Consider the following 13,539-nt stretch of genomic DNA (forward strand, 5'->3'; position numbering starts at 1 on the left):
ACTTACAGACAGTGAATGTAAAATATAGTCCACAAAACAATAAATGTAGCCCATAACATGTTACGAGTGAAGTGTTCTTCTTCACTAGGGCATAACGTTTATATAAGTCATGGCTAGCTTTGAAAAATGTATGAGTAAGTGCAGAAGGGACTTCTTGTATGGAAATACTTCTGATATTTTGCTAAAGACAATTCTCAACAAAATTCTAAACAAGTCTTAGAGCATTTTTTAAATTTTAAAATGAAAACACCTAGGGGAACGCTTACTACCCAATAGGAAAAAGAGGAAGGGGGGAACACCCAGGAATGTCAGCTCCTTCACTAAGTCAGCAGTAGCTCTGAACCATTCTGTCCTTAAAATAAGTGAAACTACATAAAATTTCAAACCTTCCTGAGGATCCACTCCAATGGCAATGGTGTTTTTCATAGTAACATTGACAGAGATAACAACATCCGCAAAATATGGAATGTCAAGGGAAACCAGGCGGATGTCTGCCCTTCTGGCAAAGATCAGGAAACTAGTCATTCCTGCAGAATTAAAGGCACAACAATAGTATGGATAGACAATGCAATTCAATCAAAGCTTCATAAACATGACTTCATAAATACCATTTCTCAGCTACCTAAACCATAACAATAGCTATAAAGAGACAAAGATAACCCTTTAAAACACTATAAACATTTTAAAGACTCCTGAGAGATGTTCCAGTTAGGGATGGCACACAAAGTAATTTTTATATGCCATAACTGCATGCCCTCAGGGGATGTGAAATGAAAGAACACAAGTAAGAGTTACAGCCTTAAGGCTCTGATATCCAGGCTGTGCACCTTTCATGCTTCTTTGTGGCAGTAGGTCAGAGATTGCTATTTGAAAATGATTAGCCAACCAGAAAATCACATCTTTTTCTACTTCTCAAGATATCAGACAAATAAACTGTAAAAATCTGGACTAAATTCTTACTGTCTCATTTAGGTCTCTCTGCCTGTTATTCCTTGCTCTCCCTACTGGCTACTCTTCATTGCTTTCTGCTATTCATTTCTTTATTGTAAATTCTAAAGATTGAGGCAGAACTATGCTGAACCAAAACATGCAGTGATAGTAACTGTGTAAAATTTATTCTGATCATAGTTCTGTTCTGTTCTGTTTCCAAGATGGGCCCTAGAACAAATCAAGCCTGAACTCTAACTTGAAGGCAAGATGATTAAGCTGAAGCTGTTGTACTCTGGCCACATAATGAGAAGACACAACTCACTAGAAAAGACAATAATGCTAGGAAAGGTGGAGGATAACAGGAAGAGAGGAAGGCTGCATGCTAAATGGATAGATACAATCTAAGAGGCCACAGCCCTGAGTGTGCAAGAACTGAGCAGAGTGGACAGGAGGGATTGGAGATATCTCATGCATGGGTCGACTCAAAGGGAGTTAACAACAACAGTCATTCTATTAATTTTACGTCACCTAGTTTTTATTTTTGGATTTAATTCTCTCATTGTTGCCACAACGAGGCTTGGATGGTTTTAACACACAAAGATATGTTTGAAACTGAGGGCGAATTCACACAGAATTACTAAAAGTATTTTTTCCATTCCCTGTGCCTGTAAAGTTGAAAATAAAACTATTCATAAGCCCTTGTACTTGTAAACCTGCCAGAAGAAGAAGAAGGGACTCAGAAGACCAAATTATTATAGAGCCAAACCAAATGAAGTGGATACTCACCTGGCAAGCAGGTTTTGCCATCTGGTTGTAGGTTGATACCAGTAGGACAAGTACAGCTGAACCCTTTAGGAAGCGGAGCCAGGAGGCAAAGATGACTGCAACCACCATTGTTAACACTGCATGGTGTGTGTACTGACCCACAGAGAAAGAGAAAGAAGAGCAAAACAAATGCATCACAAAGAAGAGGTCAGAAACCACATTCTATAATGTTTTACAGAGCAGTGTATGGACATTAATAGAAAGAGTAATATTTTCTAACGAAGTAGCCACATTCTCTTATGATTTAGTTTTAGACATCGGCTGGGATGAAGAGTGGTAACAGAATATAGCCATGAATAAGACCTGGCGCCCTACTGATATTATAGGCTACAACTTTCATAAGCCTCACTAGGATGTCCATAAATCAGAGATTATGGAAGCTGTAGTCCAAAACTTCAAGAGGCTACTAAATTGACTAATTCTAGCTTCCCATAAGCAAGCAACTTCATATCCTCCCATCGTGACCTGGTAATCTTTTATACCTGGAGGCCTATGTCGATGAAACACGTGGATGTCCATAAGGTTCTCTAGATTGTCCTGTAGAGTTTCACGATCCAGCCCTGTCCTCTTGTCAGCACTCTGGATGCTTTTTGCTTGCCAATCAGTCCAGTAGATCCGAGTTCCATAAAGAGTAAGCCCAAATGGGTGAGGCAGATTGCTTCCAATCAATACCTGTCAGCCCCAAAGGGAAAATCCACAAGGCATTAAGAGGATTATGCCCAACCAACCACCAGAAATAAACAAGCTTTTAAAAAAGAAATAGCACAGAAGTGGCCTGAGAGTAATGTCCAAAATGACTATTAAATATATAAAGCAGTGGTGGCCAATGTGAATCCCACATGTTACAGTCCATATATGCTTTCTTAAGGGTTCTCATACTGTGGCAGCATGGAAAAATGAATGCTTTCCTTTAAAATAAAGTGCTTACATATTGTGAAGCAGAATCATGCCCCTGGAAGTATCCTTTACTTTGTAAGCAAAGTTCAGGGGGAGCACATGTTCAAGACCTAATATCATATGTTAAATTGGGAAAAACAATGACCACAATGCTTTCAAGTCAAATTTAGATATTAGTGGGAAACAGGATGGGAACTTCAACATAGTCCAATTTGACTTGAAAAGAGGAAACATAAAAAATGAGGAAACTAATAAAAGGAAAGAGAATTGAAAAGTCAAAAAGGTAAAATCTTTCCAGTGATTCCTGGGCCTGCCTAAAACTGCATTAATGGAAGCTCAATCAGAATGCAGAAGTCCAAGAGTCACCATCATGACTAATGAGTGTAAAGGAAGCTATTAAAAATAAAAAAGGCTCCCTTAGAAATTTCAAGTCTTAACCAAATGAGGTGAACATAATACAAACTTTCACAAAGGAAAGGCAAGCGGAAAATTAGTGGGGGGGGGGGGGGGAGAGGATTTTGAGGGGCATATCACTAATAGCATCAAGACCAATGATAATAAATTATTTAAATACATCAGAAACAGGATGCCAGCCACAAATGCAGCTGAATTTCAGGATAACAGATTCATTTTTAGGCAAATTCAAAGTACTGATTATGACCTATAAAGCCCTATATGGCTTATGTTCAGGCTATCTGACAGGACATATCACCCTATTATCAACCTGCCCAAATCTTAAGATTCTCAGCGGGTTTCTTAGAGACCTCCCAAAGAATATGTTGCAAAAACATTTTGTGAGGAATGGAGCAGGGTCTTCTCAGTAATTGCTCCCATATTATGGAATTCTTTCCCATGGGGGGCTCAGGTAGACTCCTTTCTGCTCTCTTTCACACCGCAGGTGAAGACATTTTTGTTTAGATAGGTCTTCAGTTGTTAACTGGCCACTACAGATGTGTGTTTTAATGCGATGTGCTGTACTTTATTTTCAATATAAGGTTTTAAATGTCTTTTAAACAGTTTTAATGTTTTTTATTGGTTTGCTTATTTATTATTGTGGCTTCTTTTGTATTTTACATTGTTTCATCTCTATTTTGTTATTTTACTGTAAACTTTTTTGTATTTCATATTGGGAGAAAGAAAGAAAGAAAAAAAAGAAAGAAAGAAAGAAAGAATCTCCTACTTAACAATTCCTTCCCAGAACTCTTCATTTCAATTTGCTTTCTTACCTTCCTATCACTGCCATCTAGTCCAGCATACTCAATCGTCTTCATACCAGCGTCTGCCCAGTACAGTCGCTGAGATTCATAGTCAATGGCCAGTCCGTTGGGCCAAGTCAGATTGGAAGAGATGATTACCAAGCGACCAGAGGCATCCATGCCTGCACGCTCTATCTTTGGGTTTGCTCCCCAGTCAGTCCAGTACATGAATCTGCACACAGTCCAAGAAAAAAGATGGTTATTCAGTGTGAAAGAGATTTAAAGGCCAGTGTGGATATGCCAGATTTCTTTCCAACAATGACACCAGGAGATACCATAGGGCCATTCCCAGAAGAACGTTACAACATTCATTTGAGGGGCTGGTGATTCAATGAACTAAGTAACAGACTACTTGAAAACCACTGTGGGGGTTGATTTGTTTATTTGAATTTTAAAGTACCATATGGCATTGCCACTTTCCCTGACCCAACTTTATTTGTTTTACCAAAATAACACCTTGTTCTAAAGTTACCTTTAATATAGTGCACTTTGGCCTTTCTGCTTTCAGTCTTTGGCACATAATCAGTTGGTCTGTTAATGATGCTGGACATGCAGCAACCTTATTGCTGGCTACAACAATCTGACCGCCTCCAGTGCTGCTATTTTCTGAAAGCTATCAAGCACCAACATTAAAGTCCTCTCCTTTTGCAAATTATAATGGAATCTTTCCAGGGTTGGGCACAGGAATGAAGAATCAAAACAGAGTCAAAAGTAATTCTCACCCTCCAACAGGATCCACCACAATATCTCTGGGTCTGTCTAGATTCTCCCATATCAACACAGTCCTCATCGTCCCATCTGTGTTGGCCACCTCTATCCGGTCGGTTCCTGCATAGATTAGAAAAGAAGGAACATAAAAGTCAAAAAAATCTCCTGAAACACAGGAGAGATCCCAGAAAATAATTGCTCATCATACAGAGGTGTAATTTACATTCCAATCTCATTCCCATACCTACAACCCAAGAGGAAGGCCAACAAGAACTATGGACAAGCTGACTTGTGCAGCAGCCTTGATCCTCAGTAGAGAACATCATTCCAGACCTCTACAAACTCTTGATCTTATTGCCAGCATTTCTAAGTATCCTTACTTAAAATCTCCACCAACATCTGTGAAACTGGGCAAGTTTATTGAATCAGCTTTATAACATAGTAGAGATTTTCCTGGATGGTGCCCCTTGCAGGATGAACTACATGTTTAAACGTCCTACCATGAGGACAGTGTGGTAGTAGAATGCATGTACACAGAAAAATAGTATGTGAAGTAGAAAGGCAGACTGAATAGTCCTGCTACCTGGACATACTGGTTTTCTATGTGCAGAATGCTCTCTAACCTCATGAGGAAGCATTCAAATATGCAATCTTCAACCCACAGAATGAGATAGTACAACAGGGTGAAGGTTTTACCATCTTCTTACTGTAGAAAATAATCAAAGTAAACATGCATAGGATTAAGGTGTAAACTAAGCATTTTATTTTTTTAATTGATATTTTATTTCTGATGTAGTAACAGACCATTAAAGATTTATTTCTGTTAAAAATGTCATGCAAGAGCATTTGTGCAGTTGTTAGAGAAGATGTTAGAAAATGACTATATCAGCTTTCTCAAATTATAAAATAAAATTCCAATATCTGAATTTCTGGTAATTCACTGTGTCTGCTGTGCATAAATAGGATGAAATTTTATGAAAATCATAATCATTGCATATTGTAGGGAGTTATTATACATTCTTTCCAGTATGAATTTTCAGCGGGAGCCACTTAGAATTCAAAAGGCAACCTTCCTGGGCCAATGAACTTTTTAAGGTAGCAAATGACCTCTTCTGTAGAGCGCAGTACCTGCATCTGTCCAATACAACTTGTTGGTGACCCAATCAATAGCCAGACCAGCTGGGCTCTCCAAGCTGCTATCTGCCACAACCTGACAAGAAACAAAAACAAGAAGGAAGTGTTCATAAGAAAATAACTCCTTCCCAAAATCTCTGTTTATTCTCTCTCAGTTTGTACTCACCTGTACCAGCAATATTCACTTTTGGGTGGAAAAAGGAAAGAACAAATTGGGGGATGGTGTCAGAACTAACTGCATCTCTACATCTAAAAGATGAACACTGGCTAGACTAAGATCTAGGCAGAGCCTGGACAAGTTACTTTTCTGTACCATACTATCATGTCAGCTAGGATATTCAGAAAGTTGCAGTCAAAAAAGTAATTTTTCTAAGCTCTAGATTTAGCAAACTGTTTTGATTATAAACTGTAGATACACCCAAAAGATGTTTAGAGAAACAATGAATTTTGAGAAATACATTTTTATATTTATGGTTTTCAAATTATTAGTTTTTAATGTTTTAATTTTAATAGTTTTACTCGTTTCATTCTACACTGGCAAATGTTTGTCACCATCTTGAGGTGGGGAGAGGCAGGCCAGCAACAACAGGCCTCGCCTGGAAAGAAGAAGAGCCCTCCTTCTGACCACCATCTTGAGGGGGAGAGAGGCCTATGAAAGCAGATGTGCTGGACTTTCCCCCTTCCCTACTGTCATTCCCTTCTCCTTTTGTGTCTTGTCTTTTTTAGGTTGTAAGCCAGAGGGCAGGGAAATGTCTAATTAACAAATTGTAAGGTGCTCTGATAGCCTTGGCTGAAAAGCGGGGTATAAATAAATATTATTATTATTATTATTATTATTTGACTGTTTTTGGAGAAGAGAGAGTAGTTAATCTATACAGCCCAAAGCTTAAATGAGAGCATCCATATCATTGGTAAGATAGTGAAATGAAAAATGTTAATGATTCAAAAATCTGAAACAACTGAATTCAATTAAATTCTTGTGTAATTAAAATTAGACAAAGTGGATATAATCAAAATCCACACACACACACACACACAAAAAAGCAGGAGACAGAACTTGATCTTACTAATACATATCCAGGGCAGTGTCTCTCCATTTTAAGAAGTATTACCTCCTGGCCTGTTCCATCCCATTTTGCCCGACTAATGGAATCAGTGCTGACATCTGTCCAGTAGACATAGTCATCCTTTGCATCCCAGTCCAGAGCCACAGCACTGCGCACATCAGCCAAGGGGATGACATCATCAGACAGGTCTTCTGTGTCGAAGCTGATACGACGGATGTCCATCCTTCGGGCAAAAAGCAGGAACTTGTCAAGACCTGATCAAAGGTCGAAAGGTCTTCTTTTAATTTCTCTAACTTCAACAACATAGTAACAGACACAGAAAAATTATCCTGTTACATCTAAGCTGTACTACTTCATTCCCATCTACATAGCTTTATTTATCCAACCCACAGTGAGTGTTGGAGACCAATTCTGGTGTAGCTAGAAAGCAGAAAAAATGTAGAAAGGTGGTGGATTGCTAGGAAGGGCCTCTTGGGGTTTGTCCCTAAATGAAGTGAACAAGGCACAAACCAATGAGAACTGTCAGTTCTGTCTCTCTAAACATGAAGGAAAAGAAGTCTGTACTCTTTTATATTTATCAGAATTTGGAAACATTATTTTTTTGGATACAGATGAAGAGTAAGAACAGACAGATCTTTTGGGTTAGATCAAGGGCCCATCTACCTCTTGTCAACAATGATCAGTCAGATACTTCTAAGAAGCCCACAAGTATATCATGAAGGCAACAGCGGTTCTCCCCCAGTTTATTCCTCATAAAACGTATTCAGACATAAACTGCCTCTAATGTTAGAGGCTCAATAAAGTTATCATGGTTGTTATCATGTTATCATGTCTCAATAAAGTTATCATAACTGTTTTGAATGTATTGTTTCTGGACTTATTTAAGCTCTTTTAAAATTCACCTCAGAGAGTAACCATCACTGCATCTTGTAGCAAAGCCATAACTTAATCATGTATTAAGGGAAGAAATACTTCCTTTTGGGCATCTTGGATGTCAATGCTATTTGAAAGGGCTCTGAGAATGGTTGCCCCAAAAAGTGATGTTCCAGGCTCTGGTCCTGAATATACTGACAAACAATTCTATTGGGTTCCTTGAATTCTAGTATCATATCTATCCACGTGATATTCTAAACTTCTGCCAAGTTCTGACTACTTGTTCAAGGTATATGTATCACTTTTATCAATAAGATAAAAGGCCCCAAACACATTAATTTTTCTTTGTAGTCTAACCCCTTCATTATCCTGCCAGATGCCTCCTACATCTTTTCAAAACATACAATATTTTTTGTGTGAGATGCAACAAGATGTTAACGTTCTGTTTACATATAGCTTTGCCATTAATTACAATTTCTAAAAAAATTATTGCCAACACTTTCCCCAATAATCCTAACATGGAACTGGGGGATTTATTTTTGTCTGAAATACTTCTTTCTATCTATCTGTTTGTCTGTAATGCACACATACATCTAGGTGCATTAGCTCTTCTCTTGTGAACTTACTCTGGGCACAGGTATGACTGCTGGTCTTCCGAAAACCTGTAGGGCAGGCACAGGTATACGCTTTGTTGTTTGGTAAGCACAAGTGAGTGCAGCCCCCATTGTCAGCTCCACAACGATTTCTCCCTGCTCAAATAGCCAAAAACAACCACATATAAGGAAACTAGTAGGACACAGAATAGTATTAGCTGGTACCTGGGGAAACAGTCAAAACTACCAAGGGACTGGCTTTGGAATGGATTCTTTAATCAATATTTGTTTCTGTGAATGTAAATATACATAAAAATAAGATCCCGGCTGGCGGAAACACCTACGCTTAGCCGACAAGGCTCTCCTAGACCGCCTTTTGGAGGACTACGGAGAGGCGATACGAGCAGCTAAGAACTCTTTCTATGGTGCTCGTATCGCGTCCGTGGAGTCGCGTCCAGCAGAGTTGTTCAGGGTAGTCAGGGAGCTAACTCAGCTCCCTCCTGCTCCGAACCAGATCCTTGAACCTTCTAAGGCCTGCTGTGACCAATTTAACAACTTCTTCGCGGATAAAACCTCTCGGATAAGCGAAGGTCTTAACGCCGGCATTAGGGCAGAACCCAGAGTAGAGGCGTCCAGAGCCTCCGTGGACTCCATTAAACTGGATCAGTTTGAGTCGGTTAGTACCGATGATGTGGACAAGATCCTTGGAAGCGTTCGGAAGACAACCTGCTCTCTCGATCCCTGTCCCTCATGGCTAGCGGCTCAGGGGGGACCGGTGGTAACTTCATTGTTACACCGGATTATAAGTACATCTTTGAGGGATGGGCAATTTCCATCCAGCTTAAAATTGGCCACTATAAAACCGCTGCTCAAAAAGCCCTCCCTCGACCCCCTGTTGCATAATAATTACCGGCCAGTTTCGCTACTGCCATTTTTGGGGAAGGTGATCGAGAGGGCGGTTGCAATCCAGCTTCAATCGATCTTGGACGAAGCGGATTATCTGGACCCATTTCAAACCGGCTTTCGGGCGGGTTACGGGGTTGAGACAGCCATGGTCGCCTTGGTTGATGATCTCCGTCTGGGCATGGACAGGGGAAGCGTGTCCCTGTTGGTGCTCTTGGACATCTCAGCGGCTTTCGATACCATAGACCATGGTATCCTTCTGGAGCGCCTAGTAGAGGTGGGTATCGGGGGCACTGCGCTCCAGTGGTTCCGATCCTACCTCTCTGGGAGGTTCCAGATGGTGCAGCTGGGAGACGTGTGCTCCGATAAGAGGGCCCTCACATCTGGGGTCCCTCAAGGAGCCATTCTGTCTCCCATGCTTTTCAACATTTACATGAAACCGCTGGGAGAGATCTTCCGGAGATATGGGGCGCGGGGTTATCAGTACGCTGATGACACCCAAATAGTCTTCTCTATGTCTCCGACTGATGCAGTGACTGGGGATGGCATCTCTCCTCTCGTGGCCTGCCTGGAGTCGGTAATGGGCTGGATGAGGGAAAACCGACTCAGTCTGAATCCAGAGAAAACGGAGGTGCTCGTGATAGGTTCCCCTGGCCCGGGGAGGGTGGTGGTTCCACCTGTCCTGAACGGGATCACGCTTCCCGTGAAGGACTCGGTACGCAGTCTGGGGGTGCTCCTTGATTCGTCCCTCCACCTTACATCTCAGGTGGATGCGACGGTCAGGAGCACCTGTTATCAGCTCCGGCTGATTTGCCAGCTGCGCCCCTTTCTGGACCGGGGACACCTTGAAACGGTAGTACACGCTCTGGTAACCTCTCGTTTGGACTTCTGCAATGCGCTCTACATGGGGCAGCCCTTGTACCATACCCGGAAGCTACAACTAGTGCAGAATATGGCAGCCAGGCTGGTTACTGGCATACCCAGAGCCAGCCACATAACACCAGTGCTTAAAGATCTGCACTGGTTGCCTATTCGCTTCCGGGCGCAATACAAGGTGCTTGGGCCCAGGATACCTTGAGGACCGCCTCTCCCCATACAATCCGCCCCGCACTCTCAGAACATCTGGGCAGCAGTTATTAAGGGTTCCAGGGGCCAGGTTAGCCTCCACGTCTAGGAGAGCTTTCACCATCTCGGCCCCGACCCTCTGGAATTCTCTGCCCATTGAGCTCCGCTCGGCCACCTCCCTGGCCCAGTTTAAAAAGGGGCTTAAGACTTTTCTGTTCAAATCAGCATTCCCTGACACAGGCCCCAATTAGTTCTCCCCCCCCCCCCTCCCTATGTCAGCAGTGGCAAGCTGGCTAGATTGTTTTAATGTAGATTGTTTTAATGTAGTTGTAAATTTTAATGTAATTGTAATCATTGCTTTTCTGTTGATGTTTTATAATGTTGTACACCGCCCTGATTATATAGAAGGGCGGTATAGAAATAATTTATTTTATTTTATTTATTTATTTATCCCTACAATGCAAACATGTGGTGCTGATGCCCTCAAAAATTAAATGTTTATTTTGCTTTAAAAGATACGACTCAATGTGGTTTGGTTTTTTTAAATCAAATTACTTTTTGTTGTATAATGACAATCTCTCTGCCTCATCAAGTGATAGATGATTTGCATTTCACTATTTTTGGATACTGGCAATTTTTATTATATATATATTTCCTCACTACTACTGTGATGGTAAATCATGAATAATAAAGTCACCCTTACCATTAAGATTATTTACTACAGTTGAGCTGTACTTCACTGATACCATACAGCTAGCAATGGGAGAAGAATAACAGTTACAACTAATTTTACCTTCTTTAGGATCAGTGCCAGGAAATGATTATCTAGATACAGATCACAATAATAGTAAATAGATAATCAGATGTCATCATACCTCACTCAAGAGCTCACAATGCAACTGAGAGATCAATGCTAGAGGCATAAATGCTGCAGTCCTATGCACATTTATTGGGGAGTCAACCGAAATAAAGATGATATGACTTATATTTAAGAGGGCAAGGGTGTACTCAAAGTGGAATTCTGGTTAGATTCAACAAAGTCTTTGTCCTGCATGTAGTGTCATGTTGGAATCCCAACAAAATCCAGAAAGCTTCAATCAGTGTTAATGTTTGTTTACTTATGATTAGGTACAGAATGATGGGTGCAAAGCCATGGACAGTGGATGAGAACAGTCTCTTGCAAACATTTGTCTTCAAGTCTAGCTAGCACTATCAGGTTTCCTGAAGGCAAACTGCCAAAATATTTAGAACACTAATTTAGTCCCTTAGGAGATACATGGAAAATAAATATGGGATGCCTTTAAAATCATTGCCTCCTGATTTATCTTACAGCTTATTTTTACATCGAAAACAAAGGGTTTTTAAAATGAGAGATAACATAGCCAAAACCCTATTAGGTCACAGACACTACAAGTGTTTCTTAATGATAGAAGATCTGAATATCATATTTTCACATCATGTTTAAAATATGTCTTCACCTCTCTTTTCTCTCTGCAATTACCTGCTGGTTGACGTTGAGGGTGCAATGTGTGTATATCCATAGGGAAGTGAAGCTTGTTGCGGATGATCTCCTGATTCTTGCCAGTAAATTTATTGGCACTGTTTATACTTTTAGTATGCCAATCTGTCCAGTAGAGGCTGTCTTCAAAAACTGTGATAGCAAAAGGGTGTGGAAGACCTGCAGAAGAAGTTAAGTGCAAGGACATGAATTATTTCAAGGCTTCAGAGATATCACTGCAACTCTTTAGTTTTTCCAAAGGATACTTCTATCATCAACCCAGAGGATGTCTTCTATTATGCCCTCGATCACTGCTATTTCCCCCCCAGTAAAATTAACTCCACCCCTCCAATTTCTGCAGCATCACCTGGAATGAGTTACAGGAGGTGGAGATGATGGTGTAACAAAATTATATTTGAAAGTAAAGACATAAGAAATAATTAATTCATAGGTATAATGAGTGAATTTTACTTTTTAATTTTACAAGTTACTTGAACCTTCGGGCATTCCTATTCCATTTTTATACACACACACAGACAGACAAAAGGGAACAGGGAGAGAATTAGCAGCACCTTTGAGGCTATTTTATTTTAGAATGCATTTTCATGGATATGAATCCACTTCTTCAGATGCACTGTGGAAGGATATTAAACCTACAAGTATCACTCCTTCAAACCATCTGAACTCTCCGTCTGAAAGAGGTGGCTTCTCCCTCCCCTTTTTGAAATGCTGAAATAGTTTAACATGGCTATCTATTTGAAAACAGTTCCAGTTGGATGCCATTCTTGTATCAATCCCAAGGGTTTCCCACTAAATGAATGAAAACTAATGAAAAAATAACTAGTGATGCAACAAGTCACGTTAGTTTTTCAACACTAAAATGAGTAGCATATATATATATATATATATATATACACACACACACACACACACACACACACAGAGTTGTCCCTCCATTTGTGCAGACTTTGAATCAGTGTCCCTCGCTTACTTGCAAGGGGAAAATGGAGGGATTTAAAATGGGGGCACTCCTGCAGGTATCCACGGGGTTGCACCGCCATTCAAGCCTGAATATAGGCAGATTTCTGATTTGGCAGAGAAGGTCTGGAATGTATCCCCTGCAAAAATGGAGAGGCAACTGTATACATACACACACACATGTATATAGTACTATAACAAATGATAACGTATTACTTTCAAAAACTAATCTTCCAAGCTCTGCTCTCCAGTGGAAGAACGGCTTTCAATATCCACAACTCACCTTGGCTAATGACAGCCTTCCTGTTCTGTCCATCCAAGTCAGCTCTCTCAATAACATGATGTTTTGCATCAACCCAGTACATTCGATGGCCTGCATAGTCAATAGTTAGCCCATTTGGCCAGAAAAGATGAGTATCAGCAATGATGCGTCGATTGGAACCATCCATGTTAGAGTATTCAATACGAGGGGTATTTCCCCAGTCTGTCCAGTAGATGGTGCTATTAGAGAACAGAAAAGAACAAATACAAATCCATGATCCTTAAGAGCAAGAGTAACTAGTAGTTCAACAACATAAAGCCAAAAAGCAAAGACAAGTGGCACAATGTAAGATACCAAGAGCTATAAATTCAAACTGCAGTTCTCCACGGCTCAACAAGCACCACTTATGGCTGGAGTTTTTTGCCTTCAAAAATTTCACAAACCAATAACTATGGCAAAATACTTTGCACCAGTAATCAGGAGTTCTTGAAATAGTGGATACTATGAGGAGCTGAACAGCACAGAACAATGGCTTAAATCCAGAGTTCCC

At 40.5% G+C, this 13,539-nt stretch overlaps 1 protein-coding gene across 1 annotated transcript in view; it reads right to left on the reverse strand.

The window, feature by feature from the left end:
- LRP4 (LDL receptor related protein 4) overlaps positions 1 to 13,539 on the reverse strand; it is a 135,480-nt gene that overhangs the window by 26,621 nt on the left and 95,320 nt on the right. The window contains exons 14-23 of the mRNA XM_089523127.1: positions 13,011 to 13,228; positions 11,753 to 11,929; positions 8,317 to 8,439; positions 6,863 to 7,071; positions 5,745 to 5,826; positions 4,631 to 4,736; positions 3,879 to 4,080; positions 2,238 to 2,427; positions 1,717 to 1,848; positions 387 to 527 (exon numbers count right to left, since the gene is read on the reverse strand). Of these exons, the coding sequence (XP_089379253.1) occupies positions 387 to 527; positions 1,717 to 1,848; positions 2,238 to 2,427; positions 3,879 to 4,080; positions 4,631 to 4,736; positions 5,745 to 5,826; positions 6,863 to 7,071; positions 8,317 to 8,439; positions 11,753 to 11,929; positions 13,011 to 13,228 (1,580 nt within the window). The remainder of the gene's footprint in view (positions 1 to 386; positions 528 to 1,716; positions 1,849 to 2,237; positions 2,428 to 3,878; positions 4,081 to 4,630; positions 4,737 to 5,744; positions 5,827 to 6,862; positions 7,072 to 8,316; positions 8,440 to 11,752; positions 11,930 to 13,010; positions 13,229 to 13,539) is intronic.

This window comes from Sceloporus occidentalis, unplaced genomic scaffold (genome assembly GCF_023333645.1).
Source record: "Sceloporus occidentalis isolate IW3139 unplaced genomic scaffold, rSceOcc1.0.p SCAF_4, whole genome shotgun sequence".
In the NCBI taxonomy this organism is placed as follows: Eukaryota; Metazoa; Chordata; class Lepidosauria; order Squamata; family Phrynosomatidae; genus Sceloporus; species Sceloporus occidentalis.